Source organism: Salarias fasciatus, chromosome 22 (genome assembly GCF_902148845.1).
Source record: "Salarias fasciatus chromosome 22, fSalaFa1.1, whole genome shotgun sequence".
Lineage (NCBI taxonomy): Eukaryota > Metazoa > Chordata > Actinopteri > Blenniiformes > Blenniidae > Salarias > Salarias fasciatus.
In genome coordinates, this window is record NC_043765.1 from 18712025 (window position 1) to 18735921 (window position 23897).

The 23897-nt window shown below is 45.1% G+C and overlaps 2 protein-coding genes across 2 annotated transcripts; one reads left to right on the forward strand and one right to left on the reverse strand.

Moving 5' to 3' along the window:
* The first annotated feature begins 442 nt into the window (after window positions 1–442).
* On the forward strand, window positions 443–7061 carry LOC115409936 (cartilage-associated protein-like). Its single transcript, XM_030121287.1, has 7 exons — window positions 443–944; window positions 1921–2070; window positions 4986–5157; window positions 5263–5391; window positions 5495–5640; window positions 6052–6135; window positions 6687–7061. The coding sequence occupies exons 1-7, from the start codon at window positions 483–485 to the stop codon at window positions 6732–6734; spliced, it is 1191 nt and encodes a 396-aa protein (XP_029977147.1). The 5' UTR covers window positions 443–482; the 3' UTR covers window positions 6735–7061.
* LOC115409935 (sushi domain-containing protein 5-like) lies at window positions 6703–20906 on the reverse strand. The gene is made up of 6 exons (XM_030121286.1): window positions 20605–20906; window positions 19319–19496; window positions 14515–14624; window positions 13698–13886; window positions 9789–12990; window positions 6703–6776 (listed from the first exon to the last, which is right to left on the reverse strand). The coding sequence occupies exons 1-5, from the start codon at window positions 20690–20692 to the stop codon at window positions 11096–11098; spliced, it is 2460 nt and encodes an 819-aa protein (XP_029977146.1). The 5' UTR covers window positions 20693–20906; the 3' UTR covers window positions 6703–6776; window positions 9789–11095.
* Window positions 20907–23897: the final 2991 nt, after the last annotated feature.

Sequence of the window (23897 nt, forward strand, 5' to 3'; positions counted from 1 at the left end):
GTCTGGGCCCTTTTTGGAGCTGAGGCACATCAAACAGGAATGTTTCTACGTGGCAGAAGAGGGGGAGGGAAACTCACCGGGGGTTTAATTGGTGACTGTAGGGAGGGGAAAAAAGGTAAAAACTTTTCCAGAGCAGCGTTAAATAGAGTAATCAAGTAAAATCAGGAGGTTAGAATGCAGTATAGTTTGAGTTCATGCATGTTTTTTTTCCAAATCCTTCACGTGTCAACTCATTAAAAAGACTTTATTCTGTTGAATTAAACTCTAAGGGGGAGTAATTCAAACCAGAACAAGAGCAGGGATTTACTTCAGCAGTTCAGTGGGAGGAGGAGCCCCGGTCCGGAGCGCCTGGTCCTGCCCTGAGCCCGCGGGGGAGGGGAGCCTCCTGCCCCGGATACGTTGTGGATCTTGAGGCGGTCCCAGGACCAACACGCAGCCCCGGATCATCCCAGCCCCTCCACCATTTGCACCAGCCTACAAAAATGGCCCCGTCCACGTCTCCCAAACTCCTCTCCGCTCTGCTCGTGGCGCTGCTCTCCGCCGCGGCGGACTCCCAGTACGAGAAGTACAGCTTCAGGAGTTTCCCCCGGCAAGAGCTGATGCCGCTGGAGTCCGCCTACAAGCACGCGCTGGACCAGTACACCGGGGAGAAGTGGAAGGAGACGGTGGAGTACATGGAGGTGTCCCTGCGCCTCTACCGGCTGCTGCGGGACAGCGAGGCCTTCTGCAACCTCAACTGCAGCTCGGTGCGGCTGGAGGACGAGCAGAGGTTCGAGGAGTTCCCGGAGCTGCGCGCCTTCGGGAACGTGATGAAGCGCGCGCAGTGCCTGAAGCGCTGCAAGCAGGGGCTGCCCGCCTTCCGGCAGACCATGCCCAGCCGGGACACCATCGACGAGTTCGAGAGGAGGGAGCCGTACAGATACCTGCAGTACGCATACTTCAAGGTAGAGGACCGACAGGAGCAGCGCGCGCGAGAGAGAGAGGGAGAGAGGTCAAACAAGGCGAAGAGGTTAAAACATTCACTGTGTGTCCCGGTTGAGTGGAGGATCAACAAGAAGTGATGTTTTTACTAGTTCCAGGTATTTCTCCTGATGTGCCACGGATGCACGAGAGGGTTAAAAACAGATCCCACAACTCTAACCAGCCTGTAGTTATGGAATGACTAACGAGGGATAGAAATAGATATCCGGAAACAAGGACTTCTCTCTTCACCACTTCTTCAAATTTAAGGTTTATCTTGTGGAGTACACATCGTTTATGGTTTGGAAGTAACATGTGAAGAATAAAATAAAAACTTGTAGATGAAAAAGATAAATGCAGATCTATCAGAGGTGTATTTATTGTCTTGATATAGATGTAATGTGTGTGTGTGTGTGTGCTTTTTAAACTGGTGTTTGTACTTTCAATTGAGTAATTGATTAATTTATGAACAGTTCATTCAGTACTGTTTATCTCATTTTGAGCTTTAAAATAATTTATTTGCTTCATTAAATTATCCATTTATTTATTTATTAGTGTTGATTTATGTTTTCCAACCTTCAAGTAATTTATTCATTAATTTGATTTTCCTATCTCTTTGTCCTTCCATCGGTCTGTTTTCCAAAGTGATTGATCTATGCACATTTTTATTGTTATTATGATTGTTATCAATTATTAATGGAATTATTATTATGGACAAATAGTTCACAGAACTACTGAACGAAAATATTATGAGGTAAACTGTTGAAATCAAGCTGATAGTAGTGACAAAACATACATACGTCTCTAAATTTGCTCTAAATTTGCTCTAAATTTGCTTGTATTTAGTAATTTTTTTGATGGGCAGTGACACAGTTAGTGACCCTGCATTGTCCATGCTGCTGTTTGTTGGTGTTGCAAAAAATAAATGGTACTAGTGTGTGTTTTTCCTCTGTGTCTCAGTCAAACAACCTGGCCAAGGCCGTGTCTGCTGCTCACACCTTCCTGCTGAAGCATCCGGACGACGACATGATGCAGAAAAACATGGCGTACTACAAAAGTCTGCCTGGAGCGGAGGAACACTTAAAAGACCTGGAAACCAAATCCTATGAGGTATACACACACACACACACACACACACACACACACACACACACACACACACACACTATTCCACTCTATAGCTTGCAGTGTGGTTCTTGTTGTATGGTTGTAAATATATATTATACATGTATTTACTTTTCCTTTTTTTTATAACATATTCTCAGATTTATGAAAATTCAAGTAAGAATACACCGTAACACTGAGAAATAGCTGTTTTTTGAACCACTGAATGTAAAATACGAACAATGGATACAAGTATTTGCCATGTGTTGAAATGTTATGAAACTGTTCATCTATTCATGGAGAGGAAAAGCACACTGGATGTAATATGTAGATTCTTGGTGCAGAGAAAGTACAAAAAAAAAAATAATTTTTCTGCACATCAGAAGTCGCTTGAAGCTCCAAGAAAAAGATGAGTGGTAGATTGAGAGCAAGAACGGAGTAATATGAGAATTTCAGATTCACAGTTTGTGTCACTCTGTGCTAAAGCCTCAGGCAGAGCTGAAACACAGCTGAAGTCAAAACATGGCCGCTGGATATTTGACGTGAAGATGTTTAAAGGGATCAGGTCATCTTTGGACTGCATCCTTTCCTTCATCAACTTTTCAGTGACAGCTACTGTATGAACCCCAGTTCGATTTATTACCTTTTATACTGAGTAAAGTCATCTTCACTCACTTCCCTGAGGAACAAGGATGGATTAGTGTCTGGACCAGACACAGTCTCAGGAAACTAATGACCATGTTGAGACTACTGGGTCGCAGTGTTAAGCTCTGACTACAAACCGATCAGTGCTACAAGGTGAAATAAGAGAAAAACAACTTTGTGATGTTTGCATTTTGTCTTCATACTGGAAATAATTGTTTCAAAATCTAACAAAACAAAAACCGTATACCATATTTCACTGTGTTATGAGGTTTCTTCAACTTTTACTTGTGTGGTGGGGGTTAGAATTTGGATCTTTCAATAAAAATTTTAGCAACCTAGTGTCACAGGTGCGGGGGGGAAGGACCCAGGCGCAGGCAGGGTAAAAAAAGTCTTTATTTTCCAAAACAAGGGAATCCAGAACTCAAGACAAATCGGGAACTCAGGAACAAAAAGGCAAACGGAGCGGAGGTGCAGGCAGAGACATGGAAGCACACAGACAGACCCACAAGGAGCCGACAAGACACACCTGGAGCACGGGACTTAAATACATGGCAGGGCAGGTGAGGCACATCAGGGAGTAACGAGGCGGGAGAACATGAGGGCAGACAAACAGAACAAGACCCCAGCGCCTCCACGAGGACGCAGGGACACAGGGCGTGACAGTACCCCCCTCTCCATGTGCGCGTCCTGGCGCAGGACGGGGACTCGGACGGGGACTCGGACGGGGACTCGGACGGGGACTCGGACGGGGACTCGGACGGGGACTCGGACGGGGACTCGGACGGGGACTCGGACGGGGACTCGGACGGGGACTCGGACGGGGACTCGGACGGGGACTCGGACGGGGACTCGGACGGGGACTCGGACGGGCAGCCAGCACGGAACGGGGGTGTGCTGCGCTCCCAGGGGTGTGCTGCGCTCCCTCGGGCAGCCAGCACGGAACGGGGGTGTGCTGTGCTCCCTCGGGCAGCCAGCACGGAACAGAGCAGGACAGGTTGGGGCTGCACGCCTGCAGCAAACGGGAACGGGTCGCCGGCAGCAAACGGGAACGGGTCGCCGGCAGCAAACGGGAACGGGTCGCCGGCAGCAAACGGGAACGGGTCGCCGGCAGCAAACGGGAACGGGTCGCCGGCAGCAAACGGGAACGGGTCGCCGGCAGCAAACGGGAACGGGTCGCCGGCAGCAAACGGGAACGGGTCGCCGGCAGCAAACGGGAACGGGTCGCCGGCAGCAAACGGGAACGGGTCGCCGGCAGCAAACGGGAACGGGTCGCCGGCAGCAAACGGGAACGGGTCGCCGGCAGCAAACGGGAACGGGTCGCCGGCAGCAAACGGGAACGGGTCGCCGGCAGCAAACGGGAACGGGTCGCCGGCAGCAAATGGGAACGGGTCGCCGGCAGCAAACGGGAACGGGTCGCCGGCAGCAAACGGGAACGGGTCGCCGGCAGCAAACGGGGGAACAGGACAGGTCGGGACTGCATGGCGGCACATGATCTGGGGGCGAGCTTCTCTCGCCAGCGGGGGGGCCATAGGCACACAATCCGGGGGCGAGCAGCCTCGCCGGCACACGCCCAGGGGGCGTGGGCTTCTTTCGCCGGGGCGAGCAACATTGCCGGCACACGCCCTGGAGGGGCGCGTGCTTCTTTCGCCGGCGGGGGGCCATAGGCACATGGTCCGGGGGTGAGCAGCCTCGGCGGCGGCCAGAGGCAGGGGATCCGGGGGGTAGGACTTACTGCCTGCTGGGTCCAGACGTGGTTGGCTCCTTCTGTCACGGGTGCGGGGGGGAAGGACCCAGGCGCAGGCAGCCAGGCGGGGTAAAAAAGTCTTTGTTTTCCAAAACAAGGGAATCCAGAACTCAAGACAAATCGGGAACTCAGGAACAAAAAGGCAAACAGAGCGGAGGTGCAGGCAGAGACATGGAAGCACACAGACAGACCCACAAGGAGCCGACAAGACACACCTGGAGCACGGGACTTAAATACATGGCAGGGCAGGTGAGGCACATCAGGGAGTAACGAGGCAGGAGAACATGAGGGCAGACAAACAGAACAGGACCCCAGCGCCTCCACGAGGACGCAGGGACACAGGGCGTGACACCTAGAACATGAAAGGAGTATATTCTATATAAGATTTAAAGTTTAAACCTTCATATTAAATCAACAGGCTTCTTTTTGGGGATGGTTTTTGACAGAATTCTCACTATTTTGTTTGATAAAGCATGAAAAGATTTTTTTTAACGCCTCATTGTGCAACGACTGGTATTTACTTTTGTTCCAGATGCTGTTTGTGCGAGCAGTGAGGGCCTACAATGGGGATAACTTCCGTACCTCCGTATCAGACATGGAGCTGGCATTGAGGGACTTCTTCAAGGTCTACGATGAGTGCCTGGCCGCATCCGAGGGTCCGCGGGACGTCAAAGACTTCAAAGATTTCTACCCGTCCATCGCTGGTCAGCTGGTCAAAAATATTCCACGTTTTTGCTTCCTGATTGTATGATCTTCCTGCAAACGTCTTGAGTTCAGAAAAAGTGTAATTGCGTTCCTTTCCTCTTCAGATCACTACATCGAGGTGCTGGAGAGGAAGGTGAAGTGTGAGAGCGATCTCACGCCTGTCGTCGGAGGATTTGTGGTGGAGAAGTTTGTGGCCACCATGTACCACTACCTGCAGTTTGCATATTACAAATGTGAGTCTGCTCTCGTCTGCGGTGCGCTTGCGCTTCAGATTTTCATCTGTTGGGTTGTGTGTAAGTTACTCCACTGAAAGCATTCGCATCTTTGTGATTCCAGTGAACGACCTGAAGAACGCGGTGCCCTGTGCCGTCAGCTACATGCTCTTTGACCCCAGTGATGAAGTCATGAAGAACAATGTGGCCTATTACAAGTACCACAAAGACCAGTGGGGGCTGACGGAAGAGGACTTCCTCCCCAGATCGGTGAGTGTTTTCACATTCTGCTCAACCGTCTGTATCACCGGTCCGTCACAGGACACTCAAACTCGCACCTCCAGGCTTTTTACCGTCACAAATGTGTATTTTTGAAAGGTCTAAAAAGGAGTAGCAATAAAAAAATCCAAGCTTGAAGAGAGAACTTATAAACTTCGCATGGAAAATCATTCCAAGACTTAGTGGAGACAATATATGTAAATAGTTTCAAGTTTTTCGATTTATAATTCTAATAATAATAAATCTATTCACGTTTGAGACAAAGACAGGTTGCCACCCTTACATACGGTCCTCATACTCACTTAAAGGGATCTACCTTCCAATTCTTTAATGGGGCTTTTTCAGGATAAAAGATAAATGTGTCATTTTTTTTAAACTGCTCCGTGTGTTTGTTTGCTGCAGGAGGCAGTGCGGTACTACAACCAGACGACCATGCAGATGGAGATGATGGACTTCTCCAGGCAGCGTCTGGTGAGCGACGACGAGGTGCGTATCTGTGGCTGGCGTCCTTTCTCTGTTCATGCTTTTTGCAGGACGCCTGCAGCCAGGTGGCTGCATCCGAATGAGATAAGGCGGCATCAGATGGGAGCACACCGGTGTGATTTCCATGAATCAAGTTCACGTTGGGTTGCCTGCCTCGCTCTCATAGCCGTTGTCCTCGTGTAACTTATGGAAAATCCCTGGATTCTTCACTGTGGTCACGTGACGCCCTGCAGTACAATGTGCCGTGTGTCTATCAGACTGCAGCACCGCGGGCGGCCACCAGGTGGCAGTGTGGCATCAGCTTTCCTTCAGTTATTCTGATGCAGCACAAAGCAACTGTGGCCATCAGGCCAGGCCACCATAAAGCAGGATTACATGCTGTACACAGTAAACTCCATTCACTGCTTGACTGTAATCTCTTCAGTAATGTACGATATGAGAAAACACAGATAGATCCGTGAGCGGGAGGATTTGTGGTAATCCACTTTGAAATGAGACACCAGACCCTCCTGAGTGGTCCCTGGTTCATTGTTCTCTCTCTTTTTTGTCTTCAGGGGGAGGTGGTGGAGTTTATAGACGAGTTCCTGGACGAGGATGAATAACCCAGGTTGAAAACTCTGCCGAAACACTGAAAAACACACACACTTACAGCAAAACACTCCCAAACTTAGTATTTATTGGGTTTTTCTGAGAGTCTCTGATTGATCACTGTGTCTTTAATAGCAGCTCAACAGCCCGAATTCTACTTTTTGAAATGGTGCACCAAGTGTCTAGGGATAAACTTCACAGCACAGCGGGGAAAATAATTGAAAGACAATGATACAGAGGACAGAAATATTTGTACGTACTGTTTTATGAATTCATTTTCTCACTGTGAATCATCTACGTTTTCTTTCAGAATTTTCTTTTTTGACAATAAAATACATTTATAAAAATCTGGTCCTTGCATCATCGGCTTGTGTTTGACCACATGGTGGTGAAGTGGTCCTATGGGATGCCATTCCTACAGGGAGTTTGCATATCTTCCCTGTGCATGTTTTCTCATGCAGTCCAAAAGCATCATTCATCTTGGGTGGACCCAGTTTGCATGTTCTTCCCATGTGTCCTTCGGTGCTTTGGTTCCTTCCCTCAGTCCAAAAACACACGTGAGGTTAATTAGTGTGTGTTTGCCCTGTCATGGACTGGCGGCCTGTCTCTGGTGGACAGGGATAGAAGATGGATCGTTAGACATAAATTATCCTCACAAATGTTTTTGGACTTCAGGAGAAAATCCAGTCATGCACAGGGAGAACATGAAAACTCAATTAATCTGTCAGGAAAGACTAATTGTATGTTTTTAATGGACTTTCTATTGGGATCTGCTGATTTTTTATTGATTAGATCTCTCTTCACTCCAATGGTTTTTAACTGAAGTGACCGCAAGAAGAAAAATTCCCAGCGGTGGGACAGGAGAATGGATCAGAGAGCCGAGCAGAGAGAAAATTCTTGAGTTGCTTAATCATGTTTGAACATTGAGTCTCTGTGCAGTTTGTCACACGTCGGCGTTAAAAGCCCACAGGGGAACATTCCCTCTGTATTACCGTGTGTCTCGGACTCTGTGTCCGCCTGCTCTCCAGCCTCTATTTACCTGTCTTTTTCATCACACCTCCTTCTGTCTCAACTCCACTTCATCTTTTGATGCTTTTTTTTTCTCACTTGTAAACATTTTGGTCAGAGAAGCAGAAGATGGCGACTGATAAAAAGCCCTGTTTGTGTAAATGACGGATGTCTGATTAATGGGATTCAAGGTTGCAGATGAACGTGACACCTCAAGACAGTTAATTTGACCCTGACAAAGGAGGAGGAGAAACACGACATGTTTGAAAGTTTATTTTGACTTAGAAAACATGTATACAGTACATTTTTCCATCTTGACATCAAACATCCTGCAGTTTGAGATGAAACCGAAACACTTTTTGTAAATTTGTTTAAATTCTGCACTTATCTGTGTCATTCAGATCCCAAGTTTAACCTCAGTGTTTTATCATTCCTCGGTTTTCAGACATGAAAAACTCTGACGTTTGACCAGAAACACAACTATCTGATACTTCAGTATAGATATGCTCTCTCCATATATAGTCTATCGTACCACAGGTGGGTCCTTTTGGTCCTGAAGGGCCACAGCTCTGCATGTTTTCAATGTCTTCCTGCTTCAACACATAATTTAATTACATTTTATTTATTAATTTGTCACCTCAAGGCTCTGCGGAAACTTTGATAACAACAAAGTGTTTGTTGAACCGAGGAATTGTCGAAACCATGCGTGATCGTGGCTCTCCGGGACCAGAACTGCCCTCTACGGCTGATTTGAGTGAGAAAAGAGGGATAAAGTCCACCTTCAGCTCGGCTTGATCGCCATAGTAATTGAGCTATGTGTAGTTTTACTTCCCACAAACTGCAGTATTTACAGCATCTTCACAGAGTTTTTAGATTCATATTTACAGAAACATAAATACATGTTGTTTAAATCTGTACTCCTATTTTTTTTATGAAACTTGGAGACAGAAAAGAAGATCCTTTATTATTGCTGACACATAAAACTGAACCTTGTCGTCACTTATGATGGTCGAACAGTTTTTTGTTACTATGTACTTATACATCTGTAATGACAATACATTGTAATCCTAATGCTATATTTTAAACCAAACAATTATTAAAATATTGCTTGAGAGTTCGGCTCTCCTCACCACTGGACAAACATTTTCTCATCTAAGCGTTATTGTGACAATTCAAACATATTTAAATTTGTATTGTTTATTGATGAGCGTGTAAACAGGAGTTCAATATCAGCACATTGCAGAGCAAACAGTCCACACCCAGTTCAGACAGGATGACCTTTTATCAAAATGTGGACAAAAAAAAAAAAAAACAATAATTACATGTATTTTAGTCAAATGTGAGGATGTGTGCATATTTGGGATTGAAACATTGATCTAACATTACCAGATTGATATACTATGGGGAAATCTGGGCAGGATACAGGAAACATTGTAACACTGTAATTTTTTTTATTGAGAGATTTAGCCCTTCAGCAGTCATGTATTTTATGTGACCCCTCTGGAAAAATTAATCATCGCCTGAAATTAATTATGAACTTTATTATTTATCTTCCATGATTTCTTTTAATTATTACAACAATCAGCAAGAATTAGTCAGAAATGTATTCATCAAATTATTCCCTTGTCCAGTCTAGAGGACATCCTTAACTGCTAATAGGGAATCAATCAGAGTAAACTCAAACTCACTAAACAACATTTAATGAAGCGATGTAGTGAATAAAATCTGTAATTATATTTGTTACTTTCGCATGTCTACTCGTCAAGTTCAACATTTGAGGACAGGTGTTGAAGCCAAGTTACCAGTATGTCGGAAACGTTTTTGATGGAACTTTGATTTAAAGACTCAAACAAAGCAGCCGAACGATCAGTGACGTTTCTCGAGCTGGAGCCTGATATCTGGGCTCCCTGCTGCCAGGGGAGCGCCTCAGAGTTTCATCTCTGGCTGGTTAAAAATGTCGTCAGCGTTCATGCAAGTATCACCTCATCCAAAAACTTCAGACACAGTGTACTGCTGGGCCTCGCGCGCGCGCGCACACACACACACACACACACACACACACACACACACACACACACACACACACTGGCTCTACCTTCGCATTGCTGTAATGTATTCCTTTGTCCCGTACTCACCTCGATCATCGCGGCTGTTAGATCCTAACCCTAATCCTAACCTAAACCCTTAAACTCCAGTTTAACCCTAAAATACATATAAACCAGTGTTCACCAGGTATGTCAGATCCAGCCAGTGCAGTGTGCTCACTCACTCAAACAAACAAACATATATTCTTGCACCGCTAACTTTGTGAAGTCCTGTTGTTGATGCAATGCATCCTCCTGTCTCTTCGCAATTAAGTGCTGAACCTTGACCGTAACCCTACTGCCAGATATGTGTGGTTTCCTAGCATTTTATGGCCCTAAGTTAAGCCAGACCCACAAGACTATGTACACCCAAGTTATTGGACCCCACAAAGACAGGAAAACGGGACTACACACAAACACATTCACACTTTTTCCTCACACACGTCCATAGAGCTGAGTCTGCAGTCTTCATGCGTCTGTATGTTTCACCAGCCGACTGTCAAAACCAACAGAGACGGAACAGTCTCATGAGTTTCCTCCCATCACACTGCTACGCTCGCTTCCTCCTTTCTTTGGCCTCTCTCATCGCCTCCTTCCCATCATACCTTTCTTCACAGCCATCATTAACCATCGTCTCTTTGTTGATTGTTCCTGTCAGCCTACCAGACCTGGAGTTTGCCAAGCTGTTCAAAATCTGCTCTGAAATGTTCACTCAGGTGATGACTGCAGTTTTTATACAAACAACACACAAAACAAGGCTGTAGATTAAAAAAAAAATAAATCCAAACAATAAAAATTAGGTCAGAGTCAATGAAAACAACAGCAAAGTAACACAATAATCTTTACCACAACGTCCAATAGTTTTGGAGGTTAAAGTCTCAGTTCATATTCGTATTCAGGAAGGTTCACCAACGCCATCGTTTCTTCATGATCTCCACTCACAGTTCCTGGGGTTGAGTCCAGCCCAGTCACAGCTCCTTCGTGTGTCCAGCTAGATGCCGACACATTGAAAATAATGGAAAGGTATAACAAGGACAAGTGTATTTCCTTGGAGTTGAAAAATGAAGAGAAAGCTCGCCGTCCTGCTTCGTACTGCATTAAGCGTCAGGTAGTATTCTTTTGCCTCTTCTTGACCAGTGTGCCAGATTTTCCTCTTTCGTAGAAGTAATCCGTTCATACCTCTGCAAGATCTTCAAATATGCATTCATTTCTAACAAGATCAGGAGCTGTGCTCTCCTCCTCTCATTGCCTTTTACCGTAGTCCTTCTACTCATCGCTCCCTCCTACACCTTCTGCTGCATCTCTATCTGTTGGGCCTGTCTGCTCTGACTTTGGCCCTTTCCGTTCATCTCATACATTGAACTCTTTCGCTGTTGCCTTTGGTAACACCAGACCCCGACGATGACGGCGGTGGCCAGGGCGCACACTGCCACGATGATGGCGGCCACTGTGGGCCCTCTGGCAGAGGAGGCGGGTGTGTTGGGGGGACAGTCTTCGCCCGCGCAGATCGTCTCCTCCATCTCCCCCTCCACCTCCCCCCTGTCGCCGGTCTCGCCGGGAAGGTTGCGCACCGTGTGCTCCTCGATCACTCCGGCGAAGACGTCGTCGTCGTCCCGCACCGGTGGAGCCGGGCCGTGGTCGAGGAACGGGTGCTCGGTCAGATCACCCAGCCACGAGTGGGTAGGAGCCGCCTGCTGCGTGTCGTAGTCCAGGGTGTCGGAGAAGGAGGGGGAGTCTGAAGGCTCTAAAGGGTCGCCTGCAGGCGCAGATGTCCCGATGAAACCTGGCCACAGATCCTCCTCCACTTCGCCCTGTTCCGATTCGGGAACCGTTGGCGATGCCTGCTCTTCTGACGAGGTGGCGTAAGGACCGGGTTTCCGGATTTCCACTTCGTTGGGTGTATCTGTTGCCTTGACAACACTCCCCCTCTCTCTGTCCTCTGGTTTAGACCCCTCCGTTGTGGAGTCGCCTTCCGTTTCCTCCTGAACGACAGGGTAGCCGTCCAGCCACATCTCGTCCGTGGTGACTTTCCCTCCCGTTTCCTTCTGAGTGAAGTTTTGACGCTCGTTTGTTGGTACAGACAAGACTTCGCGCTGACGACCATAATCATCTTCGTGGCTGTCGGGATCTTCATCGTCTTTGTGTATATGGTCATCATGATCATCATGGTCATGATGATCATCTTCATCCGTGTCAGACAGTTCCTTCCCATCGTCATGATCATCGTGGTCGTCATGATCGTCGTGGTCGTCATGATCGTCGTGGTCATCGTATTTTGATTGCTCCTCAGACACTTCAGGATGTTCACTGCCTTCCCCCTCGTGGTCATCGGTCATATCGTCGTGATCTTTGTAGGTTTCCTGTTCATCGGGAGTGTCGTCTCCATCGTCGATCTCCCGGCTGCCGTAATGAACGCGATCGTTGTCCTCTTCGTGTTCGCCCATGTCATAATGGTCATCGTGATCGTCGTCGTCGTCATGGCGTTCCCGTGTGTCCAGGTCATCATACTGAGCCGGGTGCTTGACATCTTCCTGCTGGTGACTGTCGCCTTCGTCTGGATCAACAAAGTGACTGTCTTTATCGTCTTCGTCGTAGTGGCTGTCCTGGATGTCCTGTTCGTCGTGGCGGCTGTCGTCTCGGTCAACGCCGTCGTGGTCATCATCTCTGTCTCTTTCATCATCATGATCATCAAAATCAACAGGACGTTGATCATCAGGTCCTTCTAGACTCTTGAGCTCTTTGCTTTCTTCCGATTGACCGCCTGAGGCTCTCTGTGTTGTCTGTGCGACCGGATCGGCGGCGACAGGAGACCCCTCCTCCTGGAAGGCCTCGGAAGGGAACCAGAACATGTGTTTCTGGGACAAAAGAGAGACAGGCGCTTCCGTCGCGGCAGCTGTGTCGGTCCTCGCCACCTCGGTCATCTCCTGCTCCCACCGGGGATGGCCAATGAAGTCCTCCACAGCCCTCTCCTCAGTTCTGTCTCCTTCTTCTACAGCTCCTTCAAACGCCCTGCTCTGATCAATCACCTCCCCCAACACTTCCAGCTCTCCATGTTCATCCGGATGCACCTCCTCCAACACTTCCCCGTGTGCCTCCTCTGGCCTCTCGTCATTTCGCTCTGCTGCTCCGTGAGAATCAATGAACTTGTCCTCGTAGTCAACGTGGCCTTCAGTTTGATCTGCAGACACAAAAGAATGAATCATATTTGAAAAAATCAACTAATATTTTAATTATAAATACTTCCAGTTGACAACATGAAACTCAGTAGAGATGCTCTTAATCTCTGGTTAAAAATGGAACCAGACTTTAGTACTGATTTGGCCAATTTGTAGCAAATAGTATGCAAACACAAGAAAAACAGAGAGTCTGCTAAAAAACTCAGTGTTTACAACATGAAAAGTCAAACTGATATCAAAGTTTTTCATGGCTGCCTTACTTCACCTGTCCTGTTTGGTTAAACGGTTCTTTCTTTTGACTCGTGACTCTACAGCTTCATCTTGTGATAGATCAGGAACCGATATGTTAACTATGAATGTGTTTACTAGCAATCCACGCTGCTAGCCTTTTGCCTTCATAGACTCCGTCTCTCCCTCGGCTATGAACCCAGCCACATCATGGCATGTCGCACCGAGGTGTCAGAGCGGCCATTTTCATCCCGCCTCACAACCGAGGCTCTGTGTTCCACGATCCAGGAACCGAGCACTGGTTACCTAACGAACCCCCGGCTAATACGCAAGAAAGTGAAGAGATTGACCTCCTTCTGGTGTCCAGTGCGGGTCAAAGTTCAAAGCTTTGACGTGCAAGCACAAGAGGGGAGCTGTCAGTTTCGGCCTCTTTGCGTTTGTACTCTGCTTTTCAAGAGAAACGGTTCAGACTTCTGCGTACCTCTGACACAGATCTGCACCAGTCCGTACCACTCCCCACAGCTGTCGCACAGCAGGCTGAAGGCAGACTGTCCGCTGGGCATCACGTATCCTGGGACGCAAGTGTAGAGGAGCTCGTCTCCCATCTCAAAGCCAGAGTGTCCCTGCAGGCGAGCGTTGGGAAAGGACGGCGGGTCGCCGCAGGGGACGTCTGGCCGCAGGAAACACAGAACACAGTGTTTATTTCATTGTGACGGATGGATCTGTCCTTGTTTGATAATAAACAGGGTAATCAGTGCAACATTACTTATTTCTTCTTTGCTTTGCAGACTTGTTTCATTTTTTTAAGAAGCCTCACTAATTGAAACACCCCAAATAATATTTATATATCACCAAGACCTACAATATAAAGCTGCGTATGTGCTTTTACGTGCATTTAGTGGATGTGCGCGATGTGTACATTTTCCTCCACAGCAGGGTGTTTGTTCCAGCCTCGGCATGTGTGGTGAGTAAACAGTCACGGTACAGTAGCTCTCCTGTTTATTAGTGAAAACCAGAGGCCTCTTGCAGGTGGAATTCAATACTAATCCGATCCAAAACATCAACTGATGTGCTTTACCCTCTCCGGTCCAAAACATGGCCGTGGAAAAAAGGTTTTTCATTTAAAATTTTCAGCTCCATCTGCACAAATCAATTTAAGATTAAAAAAATTCATCTGCAATAATATAAATTCTACAATCTTGCAAATATCTGAAGAAACAGAAAAATGTATCCATCAAAGTTAATCACTCATTCTCCTGTTCAAAAGTCCAAACAGTCAAATTTGAGCTTTCACTGACCTTTATCTTTGATACAGAAGGCATCCAGATGTGCAGGGACATCTGTAGTGTTCTCCATCCTTACGTCCACTGCTTTCAGGGCACTGCCAACAATATTGCACACAGTGGTCCTGCAAATACACACACAAAGCAGTCACATACACACACAAACGTTCTCCTTTTAAAGTTAAATTACACGCTGGCTAATTACAACATAATATGACAGAGAGCCTCCAGCAATGAAGCTCTTAGAAATTAAAAATTAAAAAAATCAAAATAAAGTCAAGAGCATTCGCTTGAAACGCACTCGCATATTCAAAAACAGACATTTACACATTTTGTACCTTGATACAGCAACAGAAATTTTCTCTCTACACACTAGATATGTGTTTTATTGCATTGGAGAAAAAAGGGGGGGAAAAATCAACAGTGAAAGCAATTTGAATAGAAAGTGTTTTGCTAGACTTTTCATATCCTTGACTTCACTTTGAGCTCACTTCTTCGGTGTTTTTCACAGTCGGGAAAAGCTGAAATGAATGTTAAGCTATTTGATGAGTCACGGTGCAAAAATAGTGTTCGAGTTTTGCACCATTAAAGCTGCTCAATATTCTGCTGAATATCTGATTAACTGCACCAAAGTACCAGACGATGGAGCACGCAATGCAGCCACGGAGACATTTGCAGCCTCATATTAATGTTGACAGTGGGAAATGATGAGGAGGTCACATTCAATCTCTTTACAACGGCAAAGAATCGAATGACAGAGTCGAGATGAAGAAATAAACACAGTCAATGAACAACAGAAAGGTTATTTCCGGTAAAGATTATTTGAATTTTCCCCTGCTTCTGAGCTTTTTTTTGGGGGGTTGTATGAGATGTAGGAGAGGTCTCAGTAAGTTTTGGAAGCTTCTGAATTTATTAGATGATTTCCTGTTAAAAAAAACTCGTTGCTGATGCCATTATCCTCAATAGTTGTAAAAGTTCTCAAAATGTCTAATATTATGAAAGGGGCCCTGACCCACGCATTAGGAAACGCTCGTCTGAAGCGTTTTTATCCAAACCAGATGCTTTGAGTAACCGTGAACAATTGCAGAAGTCCAATCATCAACAATCATCCAGCGGATTATTCCAGTAACATTTTGTTCTCCTGAAAATGGCAACAATAAACGCAGGCCATTAACTGAAAATATCCTAACAATAATGATTCTGTTATTTTCAAAAGAGCGTCGAATGTTCCTGACACCTTTAATAAAACTGAAAGAGCAGTGATTTGATGGGTCTTTGGAGTAATATTATACGCGAAGCTGCAGCTCTGCTTTATGTATGTATATGGGCAATTAGACCGTACTCTGGGATGTACGCCCTCCCGCCGTCCAGTGCTCTCTGAGTGACCACCGTTACATGTGTTGCCTCTGTAAATGTTTTTCCAACATGACATCAGCTCAGACACATCACGTCTGAAACACGCAGCAGTTATCAGCAGCTCTGCTGTGTGGCATAATATTATCACACCACTGCACATCGGGGACAGATTTTCCCACAGTAGATGCTTTAAATTACAGCCACCCTCATTTAGAGCAATCATAACATTATGGGCTTAATCTATTACGTACTCCACAGCGGCCAAATAATGCAGGGAGTGCAAATCGCCTGCAAGCTGCAGAGGCTAAAACTGCTGAGCGAACCGTCTATTTCAGTTGCCACATTATTAGATTATTGGGCTATTTGTCATCCAAAAACACCAGATAAGCATTTATTCCGACTCCCCAGGTCATTCATATCATGTTCCCATGGCAACGGCCGGCACCGGTCCACCCCGGTGGCGGCGAGGACAATTCAAAGTCTGACGGACTCCACGAGCATCCTGGCACACACTTTTCTCTAATAGCAGGTCTCGCTGCGAACGCTTGGCTGGGGTTTAAGTGCGTGCATGTGTGTGTGTGTGTGGGTGCCTAATCAAAGCAGCAGTGATTGGAAAGAATTTGACTGGCAGTGCAGAAAGGCTGTGAGAAGAGAGCGGTCTGAGTCACACTGCATGCTTGTGCCATGCTAACTTCTGCTTATAAGGACAAAAGTCTGAGGGTGAGACAGAGAGAGAGGGAGAGAGAGAGAGAGATTGGGTGCAAGACAGAAATAATCGAGAAAACACTCAAAATGAACAAGGTCTGTTTTAGCAGCCATCCAGCTCTCTGTGAGTGTGATTGGGAGAGAGAAGGAAAGAGGTAAAAAGCAAAAACCCATGTCGACATTTGGACAATGGCTACATTTTTAGAGCAAATTAGGTCAGGTGAGTGGTAGTGTGAAGGTTAGCTGTGTGTTTGTCCCCCTACACACACCCTGTATTGCCAAAATGCTACACGGTGGTTAAATTTCACCTCTTATGGATCATATCAGTGAAGCAGTCTTTAGATATTCACTCCATTCTCTCTCTCTCTCTCACACACACACACACACACACACACACACACACACACACACACACACACACACACACACACACACACACACACACACTGCAGCTGCCCTGCCTGGCGCACACACACCATTCGGAGAAACCTGAAGTTCAAGTCCCGGGAAGACTTTAACATTTGACAACGTGATAACATCGCCATCGGTGTGTGTTGGGTTTGGTGGTATTATTGAGTTTGGTTACCGGGGCAGCACACACACATGACTGACAGGTGAGACGAAGATGTTAAGGCAACAGTCAATCCCAGAAAGACCTGCTGTTGCAACAGACCCAGAGGCCTGGCCGGCGGTTTGTCCAAGTAGCTGCGAGGCTTTAAAGTTCAATATCCAGAAGACCCAGGCAGACGCTTCTGGAAAACGCCGCAGTTCACAGTATTGACAGAAAACAGTGAATGTCACAGTTCTTCATGTAACAAACTGACACGCGAGCTTGAACCGCTGGAAATTCTGACGTCTGAATCCGCCCCTTCCTAAAATTATCTGACATTTTCTGCTTACTTGTGGGTGTCTGGAGTGCAAAGGTCAGATAAAAGGCGAGGACAAGAGGAGGAGATAGTAAGAGACGACGGGGAAAGTGGGTGAGAGTGTGTATTATGCCCAAAAAAGCAACAGAAAAAAGAGAAATTGGCTGATAAAAACACACTTTTTACATTTTCACCAAAAAAAGAGGCTGCTTTTCGACGCGCACACCACCTTTAAGAGCAATAAACAATTGACAATTTGTAAGAGATTTAATACAACACTGCAGTTTACATGTACATCCTTTGAACATCGCCGACACAAGATGGTTTGAATTAATTTGATTAGCTGACTCTTCAGCAAGAGGAGATTATAAAATCACAAACAGAGTCACTTGAGTCCACTACAGCTGACTGTTATAAAGTCCTTCAAAAAAAAAAAAAAAGAATGGATAGAATTTTAAGTTTTCATCTGTTTTCTGGCCAAATCTCCCAGAAGACAAAACATAAACTTTTACCCTTCAGGTTGCTTGTTGATACACGGCGTCCTCTCTAATGCTCTTTGCATGTTATTATGTCTGCCTAGTGAGAACAAATACACAACAATACTTCCAACGCTCTGGCTTGTTAAAAAAAAAGGGAGATGAGGAACAGTGCAGGAAAGAACTTCAATTGCAAACTCTTTGCTGATAGTCCTGCATCCTTCCCTCCATCCATCCATCCATCCACTATATTGCAGCCCATTTGCTTATCAAAAAGTCTACTGGGACACTTCTCTACTCAGTTTCTTCCATTAAATGGAAAAGCGTGAAGCATTTTGAGCCCGAGCTGATTCCACCAGCTTACACATGAAGACTCTCATCTGTTCTATTTCTGGTTCTCCTGTCACGTCCCGAGCAGGAAGACGGAGCTCCTGACCTCGGCAGACACGGCCGCGGAGAGGGATGATAAAGTGTGAAACCTGGTAAGCAAGTGCGAAAGTCGATGTCCGCTGACCAACACGTACGGAGCGAGAGAAAAAAAAAAAATGTGTCAGCTTTTCCTGCCACCAGACGTTCGTCATTTTGAGGGCCATCGCCATTTTGAAGCAACTCCTTAATTTATTCTATTCAGATTTTAACGCCCATTTCAACTTGTATGAAGATTTTCATCTCATATGTACCTTTTTTACTCTTTTAATGTCTTAAAATATTCTAATTTCATGTTTTCCTTCTTTTCATTTCTTAGAATACCTTATGCCTTTTTTAATTCTTACATTCATTGTTCTTTAATCTATAGTGAAGTACAGTACTTTTTGTGTCACCTCAAATGAAATGAAACTTTTCTTTTTCAAAGTGTAAATAAAGTATATTTTTATGTTTTCTCAAGAGGAATAAAAAAAAAAGTCTTTTTTTGCTAATTATTTGTCAAAAACTGCTAAAAAATGTTGATCGGTGTAACTTTTCGGCTGTTATTTTGAGCCACGTGGGTCATCGTCTCCCTTCCTCTGCATGTCTGTCTGCCTGTTCCCGTCTCTGGGAGCCGAGGGCTGTGTGTCGCGTTGCCGTGGAGACGAGAGGTGTAAATGGAGGCAGTTGTCGACATGACACCCCGGCTCAGAATTCCCTCCTCCTGCAGGAAGAAACAGAGGAGTCTTTCTCCATCTCTTCCTCTCGTCTTTTTCTCTTTCCCCCCCGAAATGTGTCACTCCTCTATCTTCCCGCTCGCTCTGTAAGCGCCGCCGCTCTGTTTACTTCCTTTCTCTTTCATCCATTGCTGCCGCCGCTGCCTCCGTCACACGCACACAGAGGCGCACACAGCTAAATGACCTTTGACCTCTCTCTCTCTCTCTCGCTTTCTCTCTGGAAGTCCTCAGTCTCCTTAAACAATAAAAATAAGCACTTCTGTTCTCTTCTTACCCTATTTTGCCTCCGTGAAGCCAACCGCGGGTGCAGGGGGAGAAGAAGCACTCGACCACGGCGTGACGGAGCTCCTCGGCTGAGGCCAAACGGGCGTGTTGTGAGGCGCAGGCTCGCTCAGCATCTCTGAAGCCCTGCGGGCCGGAGGAGTTCCTCAGGTCCAACACAAACACTCGACCTGATGAGAGACAGGGAGCGGAGAGTCAGAGGAGCCCCTTATTAGGAACCTTTCGCCTGGCAAAACACTCAAAAAGAGGAATTTTAGATATAAGTACAAATTCAGCCAATCTGATTCTGATAGAAATCAGGATATTCAAGAAAAATCCTCGTAATTCAAATCACATTTATGCTGGACTAACAAAATAAAATAGTGATCGCTTGTAAAGACAGAAATGTATAAATATTTGAATCAAGTGATGACAGAGAAAATATTTTCTCATCTCACTAGGATTCGATAAAAGAAAGAAAGAAATCGCTTATCAAAAGATTAAAAATAGAGATGTGATATTAACCTGATCATTTAAACAGTTTAAAATGTATACTTGCTTCTTCTTTTTTTTAATCCAATTATGAAGTCCCCCTACACACTGTTTCACAGTGGGTAAGACGAACTTTTCTGCTTGGACTTTTTCCAGTTTATTCAAAGCAATGTTTGGCTTTGAGAAACTATGCACGAAAGTTTTTCTTTTTTAGAAAAAAACATGCGAGCTCTCACAGCACCTTGGGTAACAGAAAACACGATGAGGGTATCTGGCGGATCATCCTTCCAGAAAGAACAAATACACACAGACAACGCAAAGCAAAACGCCCAATTTAGAACAGCGGAGCCACTGATAGAGGACTATACTGTACGCTGCCCTCTCATTTTTAGCTTTTCAGACACAAGAACTGGGAAAACAACCCATAACAAAAAGCATATTTGCAGAGTTTCAGGGAAAAATGACCGTGCGCAATGCGCAGCTCGGCGGGCACCTTTCACAACTTTTACGCACGGATCATTTCACGACTAAAGTCTCAGTATTTGCACATGCACATTTAAGATTTATGAAAAAATATTGTTTAGATCATGTTATGGATGTTATCGTGTGACTTTACATAGAAAATGGGGTTTTGGTGAGCAGCAGGTAACGAGAGAGACGCCAGTTTTCTGTGCGTAAAGACCCAGCAGCTCGCGATCTAACTATTTTAATGTTCCAATGTGAACCCAAAAGCAGCCTGACGCTGGTCGTGACATTTTTGCATGTTTGCTTATCTGTTAGTTCCAAAATCTTGAAATGTTTACTCACCGTCTGCGTTTACAACAGAGGCCAGCACCAGACAAGCCAGGCATCCAAAGAGCAACGACTGGACTTTTCGGCAGCAGCGATCCAGCATCTTTTGTCGTCCTCTGTTATTCACCAGATGTCACGTCTTTTCTTGGAGAAAGTGCCTAAAACTCCCCCCTCGGTTATGAATTTATTATGTTAAAAGGAGAAATGCGTCCTCTCCCTGGCAGACGGAGGCTGAGTGAGTGGCAGGAAGGAAGGTGCGCGTGTTAACAAGAGAGGATGTTCACGGGAAGAGACCGAGAGAGAGAGTGAGGGAGAAAGAGAAAGAAAAAGAGAGAGAGAGGGAGAGAGGCGAAGTTTATCCCCACAAATAGTCGCACCGGCAAGCAGATGGAGCACCTGTGTGAAAACTCGCGCTTCCCCGTCAGTAAATACGTCACGGCCCAAAACCTCGAGTGGGATGGATGGAGGGAGAGAGAGAGAGAGAGAGAGAGAGAGAGAGAGACAGAGAGAGAGAGAGAGAGAGAGAGAGAGAGAGAGAGAGAGGAATACAAATTATATAATGAAAAAAATGATAATCAAATTAGCATAATTCTACAGTTGACCTCATCAATGATAACTTGGGTGTAAAATGGAGCAAGAAGAATTTAGACCAATTTTGTCCTTTCTGGAAAAAAAAAGTTGATTACTGCAGTAGCTTTCCCCACACCTGTTTCCACTGCCATTCAAAATGAAGTTCTTATACCACTTTTTGAACTAGATGATGTTTTTGTTCGCTGTTTTCTTTCATCTTGTTCCATAAAACCAGAACATAAAGGCACATCACACTTTTAAAGATTGTTTTTTTTTTTCTAATGTTGGAGTATATGTAGTGTCCCTCTATCTATACCACACTTTCTGTCTGTCAAACGTTTCTAATCAAACTATTTTTGGTGTTTTGAATTCTGTCACATCATTCAACTTTAAATTTAAAAAAAAGAAAACTTCACAGATATCCTGCATTGTCCCATGATCCCACATGGCAATCAAGACAAGGGAGATAAAGGCCGGGTTCTTTTGCAATCATGTACAACAAATGTTATGATGGATAAAGGTACAGTGGGCCAAGATGAGACTTATTGTAGCAGAGGTTCTGATATTTTTCATTATTCCGAGCTTAATTTAATAATTTGATTTTTATAATGTCTTCATCTGAATATATATGACATGCTATATTCTATATGCAGGAAATGTAGCTTATTAGGATTGAGTGAAACTGTCAGTACATTGTATTATACGTAATATATGATCTTTTTGAATAGTGGAGATCACCATTAGCCTCAGTAATTCATCACATGAGAAGAAACAAGAGTCTTGATATCACCTCAAATACTGTTTTTTTTATGTACTGGCTGGTATAAAGTCTAACTTCAGCAAGCCATCCAACTTGCTTCTTCAATACAACGTTCAACTACTGAATGGTGTATCGAGTCACTCAAAGAAGCAGCAAACACAACTGAAGCTCTTGGTTCCTATGGCCGAGTCAAGCTGACCATTTTTTTTAAACGTCAACAATAATTTACAAGAAGAAGAAGATATTCATGGAGTATGTTGTCAGTGCTAGCACATCTGACATGAGAAACTCATCCTTGGATGACCACGCTGATGACCAAGCATCAGTCTGCTTCGAGTGTCCATGTTTTCTCTCATCTGCACCTCAGCAATTAGCAACCGGGGAGCAGAGCCCAAACTCTGAAAGTCAAGCCAAAGCCAGAGTGACGCTCAAGTGTCTCGATGACACAAGAACAGGAATGAGACTTAATTATTGCATGAACATGTGAAGAAGAGGTTATGTGTACAGAGACATTGATTTAGAAAGAGGTGCAGGGCTGTGCAGTGTTAGTCATGATGCATATGATGTCCCAAACCTGACAGCGTTCTACGTTTATGGGTTCTGGTCCCAAATCACTACAGTGAGGATCCCACTGACCTCTGTGATCACTCTATCAATAAACCTTGTTGAGTCTAATGAATTCTGTTAGTATAATTTCTCAATCAGTATACACCATGTCAATAAGAAACTACTGTATTATCATCACCTTTTCTCAATGAAAAAGGCCCCCAAAAAACACCTCTCCAGTGTGTTTGTGAGTGTGTATGTGTGTGTGTCCCATTTGGTGAGAGAGATAAAGACAGATGGCCACATCCTATATACGGCTTCCTTTGGGACGGTTCGGTTTTTGTTTCAGTGAATCTGTCAGTGAAGATAACAGCCCACATACACCCCAGATCAGTACATTACAACCAATTAAAGATGCTGCACAGGAAGAATCAAAGTTATCACAGTATGCACATGTATTTTTTTTTCCTTTTGGCTTCCAATAAATGTCAAACCTCTGAATGTACCCGTTTCTCATGTGCCGAGAGATTACATAACGACGGCGCTCCAGCTCGTGTTAGACCTCAAGTGTGACGGCGGTTTTCCTATGAGTCTGTGTTTGAGGCATTTTCACGTCTGCGTGCGATAATATATGGATACACTGGCATCGAGTGCTCATTCGTGACCCTATAAATAGCAATGAATAAGCAGATTATCATGTTGATTCTGGAGGCAGCCGCCCTGGACGTTCCGCGGGTTCCGTCTGCTGACGTTTGTCCAGGCGTGGTTCCACATCGCTGAGATGTTCTCAGCCTTCAACCCATCAAGTTCCACAAGTCTGTCTGTGAACAGAAAAAAATACAACAAAAAACAAAAACTGAACAAAAATCAAAACAAGAAAATTGCAGTTCCAGTTATTAGCACTTCCTAAAAGGCCCCCAGTGTGAGACTGGCTCTGGTTTGAGGAGTTTTTCTACGAGGAGTTTGCGTGTTCTCTTTGGTTTCCTCTCACAGTCCACAAAATACACCACTGAGGTGAATTAATGACTTTAAAGAGTGTGGAACTATTGTTGCATATAGTCAACTGAGATTGGAGTTAGTGAGTTAGAGGACAGTTTCACAACAATATAGTCTTTCAAAGTCATTAAAAAAGAATTAAGAAAAGACAAGAAGCACTGAGTAGGAGTATGTTTTTCCTCCATCTGACTTTAAAAAAATGCAGTGATGTGATTTTGGAGGATGGGGTGGTGTTGGGGGGGGTTCGGCGAGCGTGTGCAGGTGAATTTTCTTTCTCAAGAAAATAACCGATGTGTGATTTAAAAAAAAAAACAATCATGATGGAGAAATTCCTGAAGGAGGAACTTCTTTATAGAGGATTCACACCTCATCTCTCTCACATAACACCTTTTTCATTTTCTTACTTGACTGTGTTTCCCTTGTCCCGCTGGAGTCG